The 22,238-nt window shown below is 40.0% G+C and overlaps 1 protein-coding gene across 4 annotated transcripts; it reads right to left on the bottom strand.

Moving 5' to 3' along the window:
• Positions 1-1,099: 1,099 nt before the first annotated feature.
• Positions 1,100-21,053, bottom strand: NAA30 (N-alpha-acetyltransferase 30, NatC catalytic subunit). Of its 4 annotated transcripts, XM_049828535.1 has the most exons (5): positions 20,932-21,053; positions 19,692-20,624; positions 12,068-12,191; positions 9,969-10,024; positions 1,100-2,767 (listed from the first exon to the last, which is right to left on the bottom strand). In XM_049828535.1, exons 2-5 carry the CDS (start codon positions 20,619-20,621, stop codon positions 2,630-2,632), a joined length of 1,248 nt encoding a protein of 415 aa, XP_049684492.1. In that variant the 5' UTR covers positions 20,622-20,624; positions 20,932-21,053; the 3' UTR covers positions 1,100-2,629. The 4 variants fall into 4 exon arrangements, with proteins under 4 accessions (XP_049684492.1, XP_049684493.1, XP_049684495.1 ...); XM_049828536.1 differs by lacking the exon at positions 20,932-21,053 and having other exon boundaries at positions 19,692-20,744; XM_049828537.1 differs by lacking the exons at positions 1,100-2,767; positions 9,969-10,024 and adding an exon at positions 10,041-10,689.
• Between the last annotated feature and the right edge of the window lie 1,185 nt (positions 21,054-22,238).

The following is a 22,238-nucleotide window of genomic DNA, read 5'->3' on the forward strand; positions in this document are numbered from 1 at the left end:
AAATTCGGAACTTCCCACTTGATATCCAAATCCCAAGCAACACAGAGAACAAATCTGTTTCTTTTAATACGAACCAACACATACAGCTTCAGTATCGTCTGTAGTGAACTGTGTGTTACACAGCAGCAATATCAGAACCTTTCAGGCAATGTGCTCTTTTAAAAGAAACGTACACCTATTTTGCGCAGTATTTTCAAAACGTGCATGGCGACAATTACTTCTTACAATAAACAAACAGAATTGTATTTGAAGTTTGCTCAGAAGCGATGTTTTTGGCAGTGCCTTCACAAAAAGTGATTTCGGCTAACTTCCGAGTCGGCTTTTGAATCTGAAGACACCCACGGCTTAAATATTAACCAATAGAAAACTTGCCTGTCTGGCTTTTCAGTTTTTAAACATCAGCAGACACACAAGATAGCATAGTTTGCAATTTGCGATACAAGTCCAGCAGCTGTTAACAAGGTATGAAACCTCCCTGATCCGTCTCCTTAGTTCAAGCAAGCCAGAGCAGTCACTACGTCCTGGACCACTGAACACGGTTGAGAGAAATCTCTTCCGATTGATTTAACATTACCAACATTTAAGTCTTAACAATGAATTAAACGTCCTGAAAAGCTGCCCAGAACAACTGGCAAACCTGAGGGATTGGGATAAGGTGAACAAAAGGTTTTATCATGTCACAAGGCAGTAGTGGCAACATACAGGCTTTACGCTGAACTCCAACGTGTTCCGTGAATATCGGACTCCAGTTTGTAACGCCTTGTCTTGGGCACCATTTTAAATACGAGTTTTCTTTACTGAGGGGAACAAACCCCCTCAAAAGTACAAATGGTGTCTATAAGCAGAAAACTCCGAAGGGCCAATTTCCATTAAAAATCTTTATTTTCAAATACAACTCATAATTTGTACATGGTAAGAAATACCCATCACCATGTGCGATTGGTCTGTGCAAAATAAGGCTTTCCTTTAAATCCAGTTTTCCTGCACAGGACTCTTTTCCAAATGTTACTGGAGGTAGGGGTTTTGTTGGTTTTGTTTTTAAATGTACAGTAATTAGAAAACAAAAAAAACCAAACCCATGACTCAAACCAAACCCTAAAAAAAAAAAAAAAAAAAAAAAAAAGTGTAATAAGGCAAATCTGAAGAGTATGCTCAACTACAGAAGAGCAGATTCACTGAGAGTTCATCCTTTTTTTTCACAGATTACATAGGTTCTTCCACAAGTCAACTAATACTTTTTCTTTTTCCAAAGTGAAAAAAACCCAACTGATTCATAAAATTGGGCTATATAATCACACTGAACAAGAATGCCTAGACACTGTAATTACTGAAAAAAATTGATGGGTATTGGTAAAACCTATGTAAGCCCAATTAAAGAAAGGAAAGAAAAAAAATAGAGAAAAACAGAGCAAGAGTGAATGCGAGAAAGAGGGAGAAAGAAAGAAAGAAGTCCTTCCCCGCTGCTTTGATTCTGGAGGGAAAAAATCCCCCAATAATTTAGCTCATATAAGTTTAGAGAAAATGAGAGCAGCTAAAAATGGATACAATGCACCTTGAAATTTATTTCCAAGACCAAGAACCAAAGATTGAACCATTTTAGAACACTGAAGCAAAGCAATCTGAATCTGCAAAAAAATTGTTCCAACTATCTTAAAATAGCTGTTTTTCAGAGCTTCTAGCAATAATTTTGATTAAATAAAATCATACCAATTTACATTAATTTCCTATATCTTCTTTTAAAAGTCCCTCACTCTTTTAATGAAAAAAGTGCATCCAAAACCAGCAGAGAATTACTGGTGACATCAGGTTCTCTTTTAGCAGCTACTCAAGGTTTTCAAAATAGCTTACACTTCTTGCTATAAGAAAAGAAGGGCCTTCCAAACCCTCGTTTGGGAGAAGTATCCAAATTATAAAAATCTGAAATAATTTATTATCAAATCCAGAATTTAAATAAAAGCAGAAATTTTCTTGCAAAGACAATTGAAGAAAGTAAAAGAATAAAAGCATGCACTCCAAACTTAGAGGTGAAGACAAATATACTTATCTATACAGGCACTGGCAGACGCAATTTAATTGTTACTGTTACTCATTGTAACACACACCCCACCCTACAATACATTTTTTTTCATTCACTAATCACTGAGGTACCAATATTTAAGAATGGAAAATTCAATATTGAAAAATAAAACCTAAAATTGAAGCCTTTTTCCAGAAAACTATGGCAATTTTTGTATGAAATGTTAGTATACTTATAGAATTTTACAATCTACATTGGCTTTTTTCTGGAACCAAAAGTCGCGTTCCACATACAGGTTCTTTGATAAAATGTTCACTGTGTATGTAATAGTCAGTAGACTTGCAAATGAATGAACATATCTTGGCTATCAACTGGCACATCTTGCTGGTACCAAAAAAACTCGGAAGTTTGAAACAATCGGTTTTAATTCTGAACAAATGCGCCATGCCAAAGTGCAACAAATATGTGCGACACTCAATGAGACACTGACAGATTAAGAGCTGCATGGAAATTACTAAGTCCACCTGCAAAGCAATTTTGTACAAATTGCATTGCATGCAAAGGACAACTCTGCGCTGTTGGGACGTCAGTTGCTTGATGTGATGGTTTCTTTTAACGCAGCCATAGTTTAAGACGCAGTGCATCAACTCCATTTAAATAGTATCTGAACAGCCTCTTGTCTCGCACAAAACCAAGGTTTTCATAAAGTTTCAAAGCAGACTTATTTGTGATTTCTGTTTCCAATACAACCTTTAAGGAAAAAAAAAGAAAAGAACACATCATATTAGATAGCAGTTGCAGTTACATGACTACCGAAACAATTTCTAAGCTTTTATTTAAAGGTACACTTATTAGCAATAAGTGGAATTAATTTTTTCTTGTCCCGACTTATTTAAGCAATCCATCTCCATTACAACATTTAAAAAAAAAAAAAAAGCAGTTAACCAACAATCATAATTGTAAATAAGTTTCATTCACATCAAGATTTTAGTTCTTTGCTGTAAACAGTATTTCAACTCATTACTTAATAGCTAGGGTAAAAATCAAACAAACAAAAACCAAAACAACCCCTCCCCAACCCCTCCCCTCCCCCCCCCAAAAAAACCCCAAAACCCAAACAAACAACCCCAAACAAACAAACCAACCCCAACCTACCAAACAGGTCAGGGTCCAAAACATACTTTGAATGAACAACCGAACTTTTGCATGTTACAAGAACTTGGCACATGAGCTTTTCTTTAGTCATTTAATATCTTTGACCTCTAATTCGATAGATTTAGACCTAGATACAGGCTTCAGCATTCTACAACTAGCTGTCAGACCCCAATGTTTACAATGAATATTTGTGCTCAACACAAGTATCCCAACCTCAAATCCGAGTGCACACCAGGATGAAAGAGCAGCTTTTTCCATCTTCCCCCCACCCTGTGTTTATAAGTCCTGTCATAAATAGCTTAGACCAAACCCAAGTGTAAGAGTAGTCCAAATTAAGCAAAGACTCAAAATTGTCCCAGAAGTCTCAAGTACAGGCAAATAACTACACTGGAGTTAACAAGAAGTTAATTACAAAACTGCTGAAGAATGTCCCTCTGAATTGTTTTCCTCTCTTTTCTCCAAAGGCACTGAACAGAGCTTTGCCATAACTGGTAAGCCGTGCACCCACTCCAAATAATAAAAACTTGTTCTGCTTCTCTACTGTTGTCCAACTCAATTATTTAAGGATTCTGCTATTAAGGACAGATCATGGTTGTGCAAGAACACAGGCTGAACTAATAAGCTGACTAGACTACATACAGTCCCATGACAATGTACATTCACATATTAAACAAGAGCTGATGGACACTGTAGAAAGACCATACAATGAAAATACAGCCTAAGCAATTTCTGCAGCAAACCAGTGATCACTGCTGGTGTTAAGTCCACTAGTGGCTATTTCTAAACCAGCATTTGATACCCACTCTGTGTAGTTAGAACTACATATATAAAACTCCTCAAGTCCAAAAAGAGTTACCTACCCCACCTCAAAACCCAGGACTCTTTTCTCTTCCAATAAAAACCAGGAAAACTGGTTAACATTACCCCCTCTCCTGAAAACCAGGAACAAAATATTAGCCTGTATTTGTACAGCAGTTTAAATCAATCTACTTTGAGGACTCTGTGGCCCCCCTGCCTTCAGGCACACATTTCCATTCCCCCTCACCTCTTCTGCCAGCTCACTAGGCTTGTCGCTGAGCTGCTTCAAGAAGCAACCTGGTAAAAAAACCCTTCCCTTTTTCTCTCCACCAGGTTTGTTTTCTGCAGTCTGAGGAGTGGCTAAGCCAATGTAAAAGAGGGAAGCAGCCAGCAGTTAGACCGGTCACCTTCAATAAGATTTAAAAATCCATTTAATGTATATATTTGACCATTACTCAAGTTTCAAGCCACTCTAACCACATTCCAATGGATAATTCCCCCTGCACTTCTCAGTGTAATAATGTTGAAAGAACAGTAAACCTGGGCTAACAACCCAACGAACGACATGAGACTTAGAAGTAGTTTGTCTTTCAAAAAGGAACTAAGAGTCACGCATTAAAATATTAACAGTCAGAGTTCTTAAATTACAGCAGGACAGTCTGTTGTACCTGCACACTTAAGACAACCTAATTCAATTCTTACTCTTATGGCATGAATTAAGAGATTGAATTTCTCTAGCTGGCACCTCATAGACTACTACTATCAAGTCTTGTGACTTGATCGAGTACTCTTAGCATCCTTAATCCATTAAAATGGATAACTATTACTTTGTAACAAATTATGGAAGAGCAATAACTTTCCTGAAGAGTGCTATTTTCTACACAATTATGCGCATTGTACAACTTCTTAATTCAAATTAAAACAAAGCATTACGCCAAAGAAGAAATCTGACCCATGTAAATCCACAGTGCAGGAGACTATTATTTGAACTCTTAGCTACAAATGGCATTCAGTCTCATAAAAGTTTAGCAACCTAGCAGAGTGATATAACAAGTCTGTATTCAACTGCAAGCTCGAACACCTTGCAATGCTAAAAGACTTCCAACACTGCAGAACATTGAATTTAAGGGAGTGGTTAAATGTTGAAAATCAGGTTTGTTGGAATCCCACTACCTGAGTGAATGCTTATCTGGAAAGCAAATGCAAGAGATTTGCTCTGGCATTTCTAAGGAAGGCTCTGCACAATGAAAAATAATTCTCTGATCTCAACATATTACGTTGACCTCAAAGGGCTAAAGACGTGTTTGTATTATCTAAAAGGGAAACACAGTCATATTTTATCCAAATTCCATTAGCTTCATTTTGTGAGGGATTCATCTCTTCCTGTGTGAAATTTTCAGTCAAGCTCCAAACCTTCAATCTTTACGTTTATTTCTCGTCTCATAGGGTCTATTTTGTTGTACACATATGCCTGTTAAATCCTCTAATAACAACCACATCCTCCCCTGGAGACCAGCAAAGGTCTGATTGGATTTAACAGCATTTTCTGAACAAGTTGCAACTTTCTGAAGGCTGTTACTTTCTCTTATGTCTTAAATTGCATAAACCTAACATTTTATCTCAACTGTCTAATTTTAACTGGGTTTAGAAGCAAGAAATCTTCTGTAGTGAGAGTGCAATGTTTCTTGTTATTATGTTTTCATAAACTGAAGAAAAATAGAGAGGTCAAGCTTTCTTGCTTCTTCAGTTCAAACTGTAAATGAATCAAGTTTAAAAACCAAGTCATAGAATGAATACAGCTAGATCAAATAAGCAAATGAAGAACATACTCTCTCGGCACTCACAGAAGAAGTTGCTATTCTTACTTCTAAGTCTGGAGTATCATCAGACTCAAGTTATGGGTGCTTCTCCAGTGTCCTTAATCAGTTTAACTGCCTTAACTTTTAAAGAAAATTACTACCCAAAATATAACACTTAAATACCTTAGATGATTTGTAGATTAATAAAAAGCTAAGATGTCAATAGTTTATATAATCCTATTTGAAATGGTTAAAAACATACATTTAATTTTTACAAGTAGGGTACTGAATTAAAATGACACACCTACTGGTGTGGTCAAAAAACCCCACTTTAAATCACCCTAAAGTTTCAATGGAAATTCTCATGAGAAGTTGCAACTCCTTTTTACATTCTACATTTTGCTTAAAAGAGCTTTTAAAAGTCCCACTTACTAGACCCTTATTTTGATTAGTTACCAGTTACATGGTACATTATTTCAGTAATACAAAGTGAATGAATCATATGCAGATTACTTACAGTCATTTGTTACGGATGGAAAACCTACAAATGAATGAACAACTCCTCCTTTCTAATTGTGATTAAGGGATGTAACAGTTCCACATGAAGGTCTTAAGCAGTATAATTTTTGAAAATTGCTTGTCAGTAAAAACTAAGCAAATCTTCAAAAAACAACCAGACACCCAACTTGCTGGAGTTAGCACATGCTTTCCTTTTTTACACTGGAAGAAAAATCTATTCAAAACTTTGCAGATGGGAGCAAAACTATTCACCTTCACCTCATTTATTTCCATAGTTCACATCATCTATGCAACCAGCCCATAAAGTTATTCTAAATCAAACTGAACTATTGGAAACTTTGGACACTCAGGCCATTATAATCTCGAAAACCTTCAGTTTACTACCTCAAATATTAGAATTCATTAACTCTGAGAAAGTTACCAAGGTTAAAAAAAACACCACAAAAACAAACGACAATATCTCAAGTTTTGTAATGTTATATCCAGATACTCCAGCTCAAAGCATGCTGTTGAGTACTTTCTTCAGGCTTGAAGGTTATTTCTAGTTCAACCACCCACCCCCAACATCAGATCACTTCCCTCGTTTCTATTCTAATGTAGGCCATGGCCAGCTCCTCCCCTCCACACAGATTCCATTCCAGCCAATTCACTTCTTCACTTACCCCACAGCTTCCTCAAGCCAGGAAACAACCCCTGGCTAGAAGGATATTGCCTCTCAGCTTTGAAGCATTGCACATAGCATAAACTACCTCTTAGACAGCTGGCTGACCACAGAAACTTGCACTGTAAATCACTCGTTCCATAGGTTTGGCTTAGTTTATTCCCACAAAATTAGTTTATAGGAAAAAAGAGTTTCCTTAAGCATTAAAATATTGCAGCATACTTTGAAATGCCAGCACATCAGTAGTGATTTTTCAAGATTTTCATCTATGGTGGTGTATAAAAATCCTTTCTTTTTCAGGACTCAATGTCAATACCTCAAAAGTACAATCTACAGTACTTTGAAGTGTAATACACTGAACAAAACATTTATCAGATTATATGCCACAAGTTATTAAAATTAAGTACACTTACTGCATCTATTCCATAATTAGATTGAAGGGAGGAGTTTCCAAGCAGCTTTTGAAAATTTTCACCCACAGCTGCATATTCATGTTTTTAATCCTATTCCAAGCAAGTTTCAGAAAATAGCATTTTTTTTAATTGCAGTTCATCTTATATCAAGTAGCAACATCTTTTTATTTTCATCATGCTTCTGATTTTATTAAGGGATGTAGAAAAATATCTTAAGAGCAGCTAAGATGATTAAACTATTTACACACCTCACAAAGACAAATTACTGTGATGTACTACTACATTTTTTATCAGCTCTAGGCATCAATTAGACAGCCAGAAACCAGTCTCCCAACAACTGTTGCAAAAACTGATGAGGGCAAGCATCTTGGCTCTGTCAGACAGAGCTTTTAATTGGTGGCTGGTTGGATTTTTCAGTTTCTGGTCATGACTGAAAACTCAGCGATCCACCATGTGGTACAAGTAACCAACATCATTATTTTGTACTATGTGTATCTGGAAGAAGCCTACACTTGGTGGCAAAGAAAAGAAGAAAACATGAAAATATTGGCTATTTGGTTGTAGATGACCTGTATGTGAAAAAGAACAACATAAATATATCAAATCAGTGTGGGTATGCCTCTACCAACCAACCAGAAAGTCAGAAATAAACTCTGCTTGCTCTCCGTGCTGCCCGGGCATAATGAGCTCCCATTTCAAAATTCTTTGCCAGCACAAGACTCAGCTGATGAAAAAGCCACCAAGAACCAGGGCATAATTAGTTCAGAGTCATCATCCCACAAACACGGTTACACAGTTTCCAAACTGGAACTGAAACATGCCTGCACCCGCCTAGCACACAGTTCAAGGAGCTTGAATTGTAGCACCCTCCATTAAAGAGGGACAGCAACACTCTCTGAAAAATGCCCTCTGCACTTAGTACAAAGCATTTATACAGCACCATAGATGAACATCTGTGACTAAGACTTAATGAGGTCTCACTGCAGACTAGCCTGCAATCCTTATCACATTTACTTCATTTTTATGAAGGCAAACAGTCAGAAGGGCTCTTGGACTGATACAACAGTGGTAGAAAAAAAAAAAGACAGACATAGGAGAGATCATTATGCATATACCTGTTAGATAGTCCAATTTATAAATAAAGTTACATGAGAAGTAGTACACCTACACTCATAAATCATATGGTAATTATCGCAACTCTGGGAGCTTGAGTGGTAATAGCCAGTTCTACTGCTGACTCTAACAACAGTAGGCAATTCACTTCACTTCTCTGCATCTCAATTCTCCAACTGCGATATGAACAGTGTGATACTATTCCTCAATTATTTTTTAATCTTGAATACTCTAGCAATGGCAAATGAATTCAAGACCGTAGTGGAAAGCAATGGAAAAAAACCCCAAACAAAAAACTCTTTTTTTGATTAGTTCAATATATCAAGGAGTAAAACAGATTAGAGCAAAGCATATTACATACGATGACAGACGCAACAAGCCAAAACAAAGAACCTGAAGAATTACAGAACTATCAGATTGCAGTATACTGCCAGAGTACAGCATAAATTAGAAAGAGAGGAAAAAAAAAAAAAAGACACCAGTAAGCAGAGACATGAAAGAATCTGAAGGGAAGGACAAATATCTCAAACAATGAATGAAGTCAGAACATATGCAGGGATGCTTCAAGAGGCATAACACAAGTGGAAAAATAAACAGAGTATGTGCCAGAAGTCCTGCAACAAAAACTGAAGTTTTGCATAAGAAACTTCACCACACCGCAGTAGGACAATTGAGGGAGCAGTTGAAACAAGATAACAGAGAGATCAAAGGATCATTAATTATGATACACTGAAATAACACAGTGCTCACTTATCAGGAACAAGCTAACAATTGCATTGTACCAAGGAGATGAAAGTTAAAGAAACAGATAACCAGATTAAGGGATGTAGGGAGAGTTCCTCAGAAGTTAAACATAGCACATAAAGATAGTTAGTTGCTTCATATATATATATATAAAAAAGGACTGTAATCTGGTAAAAGGAAAGACTACTAACGCATAGGCCAGAGAAAGTTTGACAGTGATTCAGTCACTTTCCTTCCAAGTTTTCATTGACATGCTAAATCATTATTAGTGCTACGTAGCATAGCTACGCACTGTCAGAATAGCCTGATGACTTGCTGTGATAAAACCACATTCTGCAATACTACAGCACATACTACTCCAGTACCTCTGTGTATCCTTTAAGTACGGAAGTATTACACACAACATGTAAATTACACTAGACAGTAGCACCTTAAACTAGTCTTTGGAGGAAAACATGCCTGCAAGCGAAGGCTGAGGCAGCTTCACAAAGTAAGACAAAACCTGAGACACTGAATTTGAGCCCTAATGACAAAGTTAGAAAATCCTTCTCCTATTTGTGCCATACGTTTTTCTGAGGCTATTTTTCCTTTTATTATAAAAGGAATAGCTTCTTATCAACCCACTCCCCATCTAAAAAAAAAAAAAAAAAAAAAAAAAGTCCTGTAGGAGAGAAACCTGTGAAATGAATCCACATATAGTAGAATGCAAACCATTTACATTATGAAAGTTTTTGATTATAAAATCTTACCTCATCACAATCTCCTTCAACCATAGCATAAATAGCTTTCTTAACCAAGTTTGTACCTGTAATATAGATTTCAGTAAGTGTCAGAGTTGCAAGGCAAAAGATGCTAGTTTATATATGACTAACATGTGTGCTACCTACATGACATGACACCTGGGGAAAGCAGGGAGGAAAGAAAGAAAGAAACAAGAAGTTGCAGTCAAGTTGCAGTCTCAAGTTTGAACATTAAAATAATCTGTGAAGTTATCCAGAGACTCAGCTTGAGCGCAAGATTCTTCTAACACAAGGATATTAGAAACAGGCTTCTATGTTTAACTTAGTGTTATATATAGCCTTCCAAGATGTGATTCATTCCTTTTTGTTGCATTTAAAGTCAAAATCTGCTGGCACGTACTTGAAGGACATTCATCTTCCAAGGGAATTTCCTCTTACTAAAACAAATACTTCTATTAGTAACAGAACTTATGAAACCACTTTTCTTGTGGCTCACTCCCATTTGGATTTGCTAGTATCTAATAATATGGTTGAAGCCCATCCCTTCCCCTCAGTCAAGCATTAATTTAATTCTTTATCATTATTTTTCATCTATTTCACAACAGTTCTACAAATGTAATATCCCTACCTGTCTGTAGAATTGGGGTGAAATTGAAAGTTGATTTCAAAGTTATTAGTGGAAAAAACTGCTGTTCAATGAAATTGCATAAATCTCACTTCCATAAGAAGGCTAAGGAAAAGGAAAAAAAACCCCAAGGAATCTAGAGAATGTTTTAAAGTAGTCTCAAAACTTTAATAAATTAAGATTTTCATTGAACATACGACAAAACCGTACTACATAGAAAACAAATCTTCAGATTAACAGCACACTTTGAGAAACAGCAAGGTGGCAAATGTAGGAAAAAGTCAACATACATAATGCTAAAGTAAGTAAGGCTTTAAATATAAAATCTATTTATATTATTCCAAAATAATGAACTGACTAAAGCAAGGGAAAAAAATCTTGCAGAGGCCTTCATAATAACAGCATTAGTTCTTATTTACTTATGAATCCAAGCACCTGCAATTAAATTATGGCAGGTTCCTTCATGACTCAGCTAAAAGGAAAGGAGACAGTGATTTCTCAGTATCCTCTTCCCTCTGCTCCACTATAGAAACCAACAATGGCTTTGAATTGCACTGGAGAAAAAAAAAAAAAAACCACACATGCTTGAATAGTCATGATAATACATAGTGCTTCAAGTCTTTTGGAGGTTTTTTTTCTTTTTGAAGAGGAGAACAAACACAATGGTACCATTCTGCAATGTATGGCCGAATTTTTCCATTGCAAGTAATTTTCTGTCTTTAATCACAAAAGTATGAGCTGTTCAGTGTGAATGAGTGGTGAAGCTCATTTCTAGCCTTTAAAGCTGATGTCTACGTTTTAAGTTAAAAATATTACAAGATGTAATTTCACAATAACCAACACAAAAAAAAAAGTTCCATAAGAACAGGTTTTTAATTAAGCCAGCTGGAATAACTGGTGTTAGAATGAAAATCCCCTCATCAGGGCAAAACTGATTGATGGAGGGCAAACTCCCTGCCAAGAGTGATTTCTTTTGTCATGTAACTTCTCACAAAACAGATCTCCATTGCAGTCATTCAAGTAGCAATACACAACTATTTTTCTTCACTTATTAATACAAGGAGGTACATACATTCTCCTCGATGGGCAATATATGCGTAATTGATAGGGGAAAGCCAGGGGATAAGTTCACTGAAAAAAGATAGACTGAACACAACACAGAAATACAGCGATGAGGGCACATATAAAAACGCAAAGCAATTCCTACTGTTGTTATTTGACAGTTGTAATAGGCAGAGGTAAGGGGCTGCTGACTGCCTTTCTTTTTAGCTTTATCGTATCCCTGATGTAAATCTCATAGGGCATTTCAGGCTATTTTAACAAAATAAAAAAAGCTACTGGGGAGCTTGTGTGGTTGAGTAAGGCGCGGATGACAGACAAACCACCACATCTAGAAGTTCAGTTCTGCTTAAATCTTTATGACAGCTACAGTTATCCCAACTACAGGATTTAAATAAGAAGTAACAAAAAAGGCTATTCTTACCAATTCCTTTTCTTCTGTATTTGGAATCCACTGCTAACATGGCTATATAACCTCTGCGGAACATCTTTTTGTGCATATCCAGCTTGCAGACGATGGCACCTACACACTCCTCACCTACCATGGCCTTAAAGACAAACATACACGTATGCATTCTCAGTTTGTGATCTATAGTGCTACCAAAAGTAGTAAACCAGTTCATTTTAAGTGAAACAGCCATACAAAATTTGTTTGCATAAAGCTATAAAAAAACCCCTAAATAAATTTTTAAAATGTCTCCAAAAGTGTAAATAAGATTAAAGGACTCTTATTTCTTTATTACATTCAAACAAAGTTACAAGTCAATTAACAACCAATGAACTGTCCTGGAGAGAACCATGTTATTATTCCATGAAGTCTACAGGCAAGAACACGTGTGATAGAAAAGGGGCGGGGGGGGGGGGGGGGCGGGGGGGGCGGGGAAGACCACGTTAAGGCATAAATCACCCTTTCGTATGGGCTGCCAAAGAGGGAAAAAAAAGTCCATTCCTGTTTTATAGTGATCTGAATTTTCATGTACAAGGGCTGTGGTAGATAACACTCTTAATTTTTGTCTGGTTTTAATGTCAAGGCCACAAAGGATCAGAGAAAAATGTTGCTGTGTTTAATCTTTAGCAACTGTCATTTTCAGTCATATAACACCCAAAGAACAAACAAAAAAAGCACACAGTTAATTTCACACATTTTAGCTGTTCGGAGATTTCATTTGTTAAGAGCTATGCACTGACAGTTAATCCCACTGGTATTGTCACAAAAAGCATGGTCAAGGAGATGTAGTCATTCTGAAATATTAGGAAAAAACCACCCAAAAAGAAAAGAACCTAACTCCTCCCCATACACTTATCAAACCACTTGCACAACCACTGTGTTCACAAAAATTTTACCATGAAATATATTAGAGAAAGAGTGTAAGAAAAACTGAGTCAAGTTAACTGAAGGATTAGGCAGCATGAGAGATTAACGACATTATAACCTGCAGCAGTAAAACTGAATAATGCTGCAGAGTAGGATAGCATCCAAGGGGAGAATGAATTACTATTCATTCTGGAAAGATTGACAGAGATAAAAGAGAAACTCATAATTGTACGTATGGGTGTATAAGTGGATCCACAGACTTTGATAGACCTGTATCTGCAGGGGGGAACTAGCCTTCGGCTCAAGTGTAGCAACTAAACCAGGACTACAGCACGATTGGCACAAGCATGTGCCGGCACAAGTGCTTCTGGATAATCCAAATTTACAACAGTAAGACATGTCAAATGAAAAGGCCTTGCCAGACCTGGTATTGCCAGGCCTCGGTGCAGCCCACCTGTGAACCCAGTGCTCGCTTCTCCAAAGTCTATGGTATATACTCCATAGCCTCCAACCACCTGAACTTTTTTGTACACAGCTTATAGGCTAAGACTGTATGGACAGAAGATATATTCATGCAGATCATACTGCAGGCACAGACGGACAGTTTTTTCACCCCAAGAATAATAATGTCTTCTAGTATCTCTGCCTGGATGGCAGGTTATTAACCAAGTTAGCTGTCAACCAGGAGCTGTATCAAAGGTGAAATGAAGCAGCCCAAAATGTACGAGCTGGAGTTCCAAAGCTCTGTGATACAGCATGATCCTAACGCCATTTCTAATATAGTTTAAGCTCATCAGGCAAATACAATTATTGCTAAGTTTTTATTTGGCAGGAAAACACATTTTTTAGCAGTATCCAAGAACAACCCCGAACAATCTGAACAAGTGGGTTTTAAGACAGCAAACAAAAACTGTAGCATGATCTAAATGGACTGAAATACACAGCCTCCAAGCAGTCTTTCATTTGTTCTAAAATACAGTTTATTCCACAGAAAAGCTGTACTTATACTAAAACTGTCTATGCAAAGTGTCAGCTCAAGGCAAGTTTTGTATCTCAGCTCAGACCTGAGAAAACCAGGGAGTTAAATAAAGAGTATCATCAGACAGACTGTTCATAACACTGCTATAATTATGCAGAGTACCTAGATGTAATCTTATACCTCACTTTAAAAAAAAAAAAAGCACACCACTAACTAGCATGTTATAGTTATGCTTTGCCCTGAAATGAACACGTGCAAATTGTTGATTGTAACCATCATGTGGAGAATTTTTTAAGATACATCTTTTACACACTTCAAGAGTAGTGACATTCTAGACATTGCATATCTGTGTTTTTCCTTCTTTAGGGCACTTTTCATAAAAGCTATGTTCATGAATCATATATTTAAAACGCTAAATGTACAGCAAAGAATTTTGTTTCAGTGATCAAAGAAGTGAATACCCACTGGTTTTACCACTGTTGCCAGAGAGCTGAATAAAGTATGACTTTATTAGCAGTTCCCCAAACACTTAAATCTATTTCTCTGTCTTTAGGCAGGTAAGACTGCCAGTTAATCTACTGTTGTTCCACTTAGAGGGAGTGCTGCATTTCCCCCTCAATTTGATTTTTTTTTTGTTGCCTTGCCTCTCCTTTCTCCTTCTCTCCAACGTCATCTAAAGCTGGAAAAGAACCTAAAATGTGATGTAAAACTTTGTAATTTAAATCCCTGGAGAAGGTTAAACTGTGTAAATAAAAAAAGCCAGGCTGAAATAGGGACACTGGGGAGGAGACAGAAAAAGTAGTTCCCATACAACACCATTTACAAAAAGACAATCATGGGCCAAATTTTCTTTTCAGGTATATGAGAGTACTTCTAAACATACAAGTTTCTACAAACAGAATTCAGCCCAAGTTACTATTATATATTATAACCCCACAGAGTACTATAAGATTTACTTCAATCTAAGTCATTAGCAGCATTAACATACATGAATTCAAATCCAATATTTGCATCAACTTTGTTCTTATGAATAAGTTTAAATGTTTAAAACAAACTAGATTTTAGTATCTTTGTCCTGCAACCATGTATTACTAGAAGAGTCAGCACAGAAATGTCTGTAAATCAGCAAGAACATTACTTTTCACAAAATTAAACAATTGGCATTAATTTCATTAGTGAAGATGGCATTAAGTCTGTCAGCCACAGTCTGAGTATGCGTTTAATACCCAGATCCTGTGACATTTGTTCCCATTTAAAGAAGATTAAAACAACCAACCAGCCCCCAAAAGAGGAATATTTTGCGATTCAAATGCAGTAGAACCTGTGCTACTGCTATACAGCTTCCCTTTCACACATGCACCAAAATCCATCCCAAAGAATCACAGAAACAGCTCTGTATGAATCTTTTGGCTTACATTTAGCCATCATGTTACTGAATGCCATTAGAGGATACATTTAGGCTAATGGTTTTAACCTGAAGTCTGGCAGTTCAGTCAGAGCTCTTTACAACACACAGGCAAATCACTAAGTTGCTCTGTTCACACTCTATGAAACTGGACACGAGTAATTCCCTCCTGTGCAAGGGCATTGCCAGAATAACTACACTAGCTGTTGTTAAATACTCAGATGCTGCAATGACTGAAGTTTTCACAAAGCCACTAACAGTGAGAAGTAGCACAGCAAGCCCATATCTGAAACCATGATCACCCCCTAAGAGGAAACCAGAATACAGAGAAAGTTTGCAAATTGGGAATGGTTGTTACAGAATTTCTTCTTACGTCTTGCCATGAAGCTAGGAAGACTTCCCAGACAGTTTCCTAACTTTTCTGGTTCTTTTATGACCCAAGTTTCCGCAACTGAAAAACACGGACGATGTCTTACAAGTCTTAATTTCAACATGAAGTACTCAGACTCTTGAATAAAATACAATTAGAAAAAAAAAGAAAAAAAGGCAAAGTATTAGTATAAAACAAAATCTTAACTGCAGTCATTTAGGATTTACAACACATTTAAAACCACTTACATGGAATTAATAGGTTATTTTTAAACTTGTGAAAGTTTAAATTGTAAATGCTGCTATAGCTGGTGGCAAAGTTAAGAACCCCATAAAAGCAAAGATTTTTCCAGATTTTTCTTAAAAGGCAGCTGAGTGGTGCAGTATTGTGAATTACAGGAGAGGTTACAACATTCAGCCAGAACTCTGCTTTTATTACATCCTGTCTTATCCCAACTTTGGCACACAGAAAGGTTTCCTAAGCTCACCTCTCCCATGCTAAAGTATTTTGAAAACAATTTTCTGAAATATTTCATGTATCAGTTCTAAATGAAAGTTTTAGAACTTTAACACTGCTGAGACTAGAAGCTGCAAAAAACACTTTAAAAGGAAGCTACAACTTTGAAAATGCATTTACAAACCATATGGGGACAAAGCTGTAGCAATGCTTAAAAATGCTTCATGTGAAACAAAAGATACCCCTTTCCTCTGTTATTTTTTGACAGAGTGTTTATCATAGGTCATTTGAAGAGAAACTGGGCTGACAGAGCTCCTGGGAATAAGTGAAAACCAGGCATTCACAGGGCATCCACACCCTGCACACAGTGCAAACCTGCTCTTCCAAAGACAGGCAAAACCTGAGTTTAAGCAGACAGTTGCAATTTACGGAGGAAAAGGTTATTACCTTGCAACAGCTCAGTCACCTAATGCTGCAGTGTAACACATCAGAACTGATCATTAAGTATTCCCAATTTGTTACCCCTAAAGTCAGGAAGACAGTTACACGGATGAATTTGACATTAAAATGAACATGTTTTGAAGATTCCTAGTATCTCCGGGTCCTTTTAAAGTGGAATATGAACCACTTTTTTGAGCATACAGTATAGGAAATGGTTTGATACAGCAAAACCATGCTAGTAACTAATTAGGATTGGTCCTATACCTTCCCTCCAGCTCTTCTCTTGCACCAACACCAGTGCCTGTGATATCTTATTATGAATATATTTGGAGCTCTAAACCAATAGAAACCTGACCCTAAAATATATACATACGCACACACTTATAAATATATGGTGGTGGTAGGAGGGCTATCTTAGCTTCCCAAATCAGAGAAACACAAGGGTTGGCACAAGCCAGGAAGAGGTAGTTGAACAGAAAGGAAAAGCAAGCAGCCCTTTTGGTTGCACTAGCCATTAGAGCAACGGTGCACCTTGGGAAGGGCAAGCCAAAACTTGGCAAGTTTCAAACCCACGAGATAATCATCATCAGGAATAATGTTAATAATGCCCCCAGAAAACAGCTCTGCATTGTCAGGTATCCAAAATGCTAGGTAGCAAAATTATGGTGTTTAAGATGGTTTACTGAATAAGTACCAGCAAGGGACAACTGCTGACGATTCATGGAAAATACACGTACCATCTTCAATTGAAATGGTGTTAGTACTTTCCCCTCACATGTTGAGAAAGGGAAGGGAACCTATGACAGTGCAATGAAGACAGGTGAGTATGCATTGTAAGACTTTAAAAATGGTGATGGTGAAGTTCAGTAAAGGAATTGATTGAACCCCTACAGATATTTTTTTCAAATACAGTCAAATGGCAGTCTACCCCCTCTCCCCAAGACCAGTCAAAACCAAAACAACCTGAAACCAAAAGGGTGTGCAGCCGTAAGGCATTAAAGACAAATGATTCTGTGAGATCAGGCACTATGCCTCTGTTCACCATCCTGACACTGTTCTTGCTAATTGCAATATGCAGTCCCTGACTGAAGATAAATATTTTAAAGGGACTTAATACATAGAAGTAGTTCAGTAATCCACTAACCACAGGAACAAATTAAATTTTATAGAACAGAAAGTCTTCAAGACAACCTCTAAAAACCAACCTTAAAAATACCAAAACCAGTCACAAAAAACCCCCATCAAATTTGACTCAACATACTGCAAGACCTTCAAATCATTAAGTAGATAACAACTTGCTATCTTTAAACATTCATAGCCACATACTCTTCTCTGCAGTTTTATGTACTTTACATTGTTCCACCCTTCAAAAAAAGGCAAATACACAGAATGCAAGTAAAGGTTTGTTGATTCTTCAAGGCTACCAAAAAAACCAACAAACCTGTCACTACAAAATAAGCTTAAGACTCTTTCTTTTTCTTGAGGGGTATCTTATTCTTTGAATGCACTTATCAAAAATCACCCGTTTTAGTGCTCTGTCAAACAACTTGCCATTGCTCTTTTTGTAACAAAATTCTCAAGTTACTCCCCAACAAAAAAAGATAAAGATTTAAAGTCTTTTAAAGCATCGTGATCTAATAGTATCCAACATTACCTTGGCATTACCAGCGATACACTTGGTGCTTAAAGTATGGACATTTTTAGTTCGCAAGCTTTTATTTTCAGTATGAGGTAAATCAGTCATACTCATAGCTCAGTGCTTGAAAAATACCATTCTGCTCTGATCTGCACCCTTATAATGGCAAACATGACTTTGCCATTTCAAACATTTTCAAATATTTTCATATCTCTATTTTGTTCCAGACAGTAATGCTTCGCTCAACTTCCTATAATCCTACTGTATTCCCTCTTCAGGGTTTTAAGAGGCACAGTTCTGAAAATCCTCCTATAAATCATATAAATCCCACTATGAATTATACCAGACCCTAAACCAAGAACATTCAGGAAGTTTAAGGCCAGATGGATTTCATTAGCCTCACCTCCTGTACTCATATCCTATTAAAATTTTACAGAGATACTCTAGAATTGAAGGGTGCCTTGGCTCTGGCTAAATCATACCTTTCAGAGAGGTGTCCAGCCTTGATTAAAACATCAAGAGAGAAGAATCCATCATTTACCTTAGCAAGGAAGTGCCATACACTCCCATCAATGTTCAGTTTTGCAGATGTAAGTTTTCCTATGAGTAAATCAAACACAGCTAAGCTCCCACTATACACATGTACTCCTCAGGCCAACTTATACTCAGTTTCATATACCTGTGGATGAATTATATCATCCTAAAAGCATGCTTTCCAACTGAGACACAAGTTCTTCCATAAGTGCTAAAGATTTAGAAAGACAGGGTGACAGCTAAATCAGTCTTTTCAATAGTGCTGTAGGAAGCATATAAAACTAAACACATCGTTAGTACAGCAAGACAATCTAAGCAGCACAAGAGTTTCCACATGCTGCACACACTATCACACCTGTAAGAAGCAAAACAGTTGTACTTCTCTTTTTCAAAGCAAGCTCACAGATAAAAAGTCTACAAAACCTTTCACAGCGTCTCTCCGTGTATCACCTAACATTTATATGCTAGCCATGCTGAATTCTGTTTTAAAACCATTGTGCAAGAGCTACTAAGCACTTGTAAGACACTAGTGGACTAAGTACTTTCTTTTTTAAATACAAACCTAGGAACTGAGACAGAATGATAAAATGAGCTACCAAAGGTCACAAAAGTCAATGTCAAAACCAAGATTAGAAGCCTTGAATTCCTGGATCCTAGCCCTGTGCTCCGACCCTCTCCCCACCACTTAAAACATGTATTAATAAATGTAGGAACTTCAAGCATATGCTTTACTTATACATGCACAGGTCACAAGGGGACTTCATTAGGAAGACAGGTACTTCCAAAAAAGCTTGGCCTTATCCACAAAAAGATTATTATAAGTATTTCCACAACCGTCAATCCTTTAATCCTCTCCTCCCCAGCCCCAAACCACTCCCAATTCCTGCCCTCCCTGCCCCCTCTGGCACTTACCAAAAAGCAAAGTTGTGGCCAGTTGTGGATAAAATACCTATATGTGTAAATGGAGTAGGGTTCAGACAGATCTTTGGTGATCAGTCTCATGATATCGGGCATCTGCAGCTCTGACTCATATCGGACGTATCGTATCGTTATGTCCTCCTCGGGCTGAGAGTCCGTTCCCGAGCCTTTCAAACTGCAAGCTGCTGCTAAGGACCCGGAGAGTAGCAGCAAGGACTCCTCCTCCTCCCCTCCTTCATCCCCCTCCTCCTGCTCTTCCTCCTCCAAGCCAGTCTCTCCTGCCAGTCCATTGCGGCCTGCAGTCTTAGCAGCAGTTGTTGTGGCAGCAGGCTGGCTCCTGTCCTCTCTTGCTGCTGCTGCTGCTGGGGGAGAAGGAGGAGGAGAGGGTGCAGTCCTTCCCTGGGAAGGGAGGTGGTTGGTAAGGGGGGATGAGCACGGTGCTGTGGTCGGGGGCGATGACTGCTGCTGCTGCTGTCCGGAGCCCATTGTTTTGCTGGCTCGCTTGTTCTCCAGCCCCTCGGGGGCTGCCCCTGCCTCCGAGCTGAGGATCTTGCTCTTGAGGGAGGCCCGCAGGTGCCGCAGCTCGGGGCTGATGAGGCCGTTGAGCTGGTGGTTGTGGTGCGGGGGATGGTGGTGGTGGTGGCGGTGCTGCTGCGGCCCCCCCTTGCCGCCGTCGCTGCCTCCTCCTCCTCCTCCTCCTCCTCGCTGCTGCCGCTCCCGTCCGCCCGCGGGTCCCTCCTCTTCCTCCTCCTCTTCGGCTTCCTCGTCCTGGGCCCCGGTGCAGGCGGCGGCGGCGGCGGCAGCAGAGGAGGTGGAAGAGGAGGAGGAAGCAAGCCCCCCTCCTCCTCCTCCTCCGGGGAAGGGGGAGAGCGTGTCCCCCTGCGGGGAGAGGACGCTGCTAGGCCCCGGCGGTACCTCGGCCATATCCTACGGGAGAGACCGACACAAACTCACCGAGGAGGAGGGCGTCAGACGAGACGGGGACGGGGGACGGGGGGGGGAGGTGGCGGCCTCACGGGCCGCGGTCGGGGGTGGGGGTACGTGGGGGGGGGGGGGGGGCGCGAACAAAGGCAGAGACGGTGCCCGGGCCCCGCCTCGCCGCCCCGCCGCCGCCTCTTCCTGCCGTCCCGTTCCCCCCACCGCCGCCGCCGGGGCCCTTCCCCGGTCCTTTGCGGGCCCCGGGCGGCCGCCCGCCGCCGCCGCGGCCTGCCCGCCCGCCGCCGCGGCCACTCACCCCCGCGTCTCCTCAGCGCCGCGGCTCCCACTCTCCGCTCATCCAGCGGCCGCCAAGCGCGGCCGCCGCTGCCGTAACCCGCCGCCAAGTTTCCTGTCAGCCCTTACGACACTTCCTCCCTTGGCGGCGGCGCCTAGCGACGGCGGGGCGGGGAGGCGTCGCCACGGAGCCGGGCGGGACATGGACGCTTGGCGGGACCCGGCCGCCCTCACGTTGCCGGCCCGGTCCCGCCGCCCGGCGTCTTTTCCTCGCGGGATCCTGCCGCCCGGCGGGCACGTCGTCCCCGCTGACAGGCCCAGGAGGCTCGGGGCACCCGCCCCCGGGGCTGCTGTGGGGGTCGCGGCCTGCCCGGGTGAGGCCGGCCCTGGGGTCAGGCTCGGGCCTTGGGGCCCGCTCGGCCTAGGCCGGCGGCCCGGTGCTGGGGCTCTGCCTGGGCGCCGGGGTCGGTGGACGCAGGTTTCGCCAGCTGCGCCTATGAATGCTCTGGCAACGGCGCCGTTGCCCTCGAACGTCTCCCTTGGCTGCCTGCCCTGCCCTCGCTTACGCCCCAGGCGAGGCTCACGTTAGCGTCTGCGCTTTCTTTATTTGATCAGCCCAAACCTGAGCGGGCACGGGCGCTGCCCACGAGGACGCTGCCACGCTGTTTAGTCTAGGGACAGGAGCCAGGAGCGTTTTGGTGACGCTCTGTTGCAGTTGAGAGAAGAGGGCAGGAGTTGTTCCTCTTCCTTCAAAGGCAGTGTGAGGGACGTCGTTCCTTGCCCGGATAGGCAAAGGCAGGCCTTGGACTGCGTTGTGCAACTGATAACAGTAGAAACTTGGCAACGCTGAAAGAAGCAGTCTCGAGCGATCTCCGCTGCTGTTCTGCATTAAATAATCTCTGTTTTAAGAACACGCTACTAGATACCGCAGCAACAAACGACGCCTTTAGACGTGAGGATTCTATTAACATACACACATGGCCCCTCAAAATGCAGAGAAATAGTGGGGTTTTCCTTTTCTCCCATGAAAGCCTTGCAGGGCTGTTTTAAGTCTTCCTCGATTTTATTTGCTACAGTTATTTCTCAAGGAAGTGACAGGTCTGGACTTAAAAGGAAAATCCACCAACTATTCTACGTGTCCTAACAGGATTCTTTAATTAGGAAGAAAAGAGACTATGGGGTTACAGGCTTCCATTTACGGATTGCTGAGTTCTGAAGTAACATAGGAAAAGAATAAAATAGCTATTTGAAAGTGAGTGAATCATAAGGCTTTACTAAGTAATCACTGATGGAAATACTTAAATTCTGAGAATGAAATGGGTCTCTGTA

Source organism: Accipiter gentilis, chromosome 25, assembly GCF_929443795.1.
Source record: "Accipiter gentilis chromosome 25, bAccGen1.1, whole genome shotgun sequence".
Taxonomy (NCBI): Eukaryota; Metazoa; Chordata; class Aves; order Accipitriformes; family Accipitridae; genus Astur; species Astur gentilis.

Excerpts from the sequence above, each read along its gene's own strand:
- NAA30 (XM_049828535.1), bottom strand. The coding sequence starts at position 20,621 with ATGGCCGAGGTACCGCCGGGGCCTAGCAGCGTCCTCTCCCCGCAGGGG. Across the intron at positions 10,025-12,067 it reads ATACAGAAGAAAAGGAATTG|GTACAAACTTGGTTAAGAAA; the intron begins GTAAGAATAGCC and ends TCTATATTACAG. Across the intron at positions 2,768-9,968 it reads TTGAAGGAGATTGTGATGAG|GTTGTATTGGAAACAGAAAT; the intron begins GTAAGATTTTAT and ends TTTTCCTTAAAG.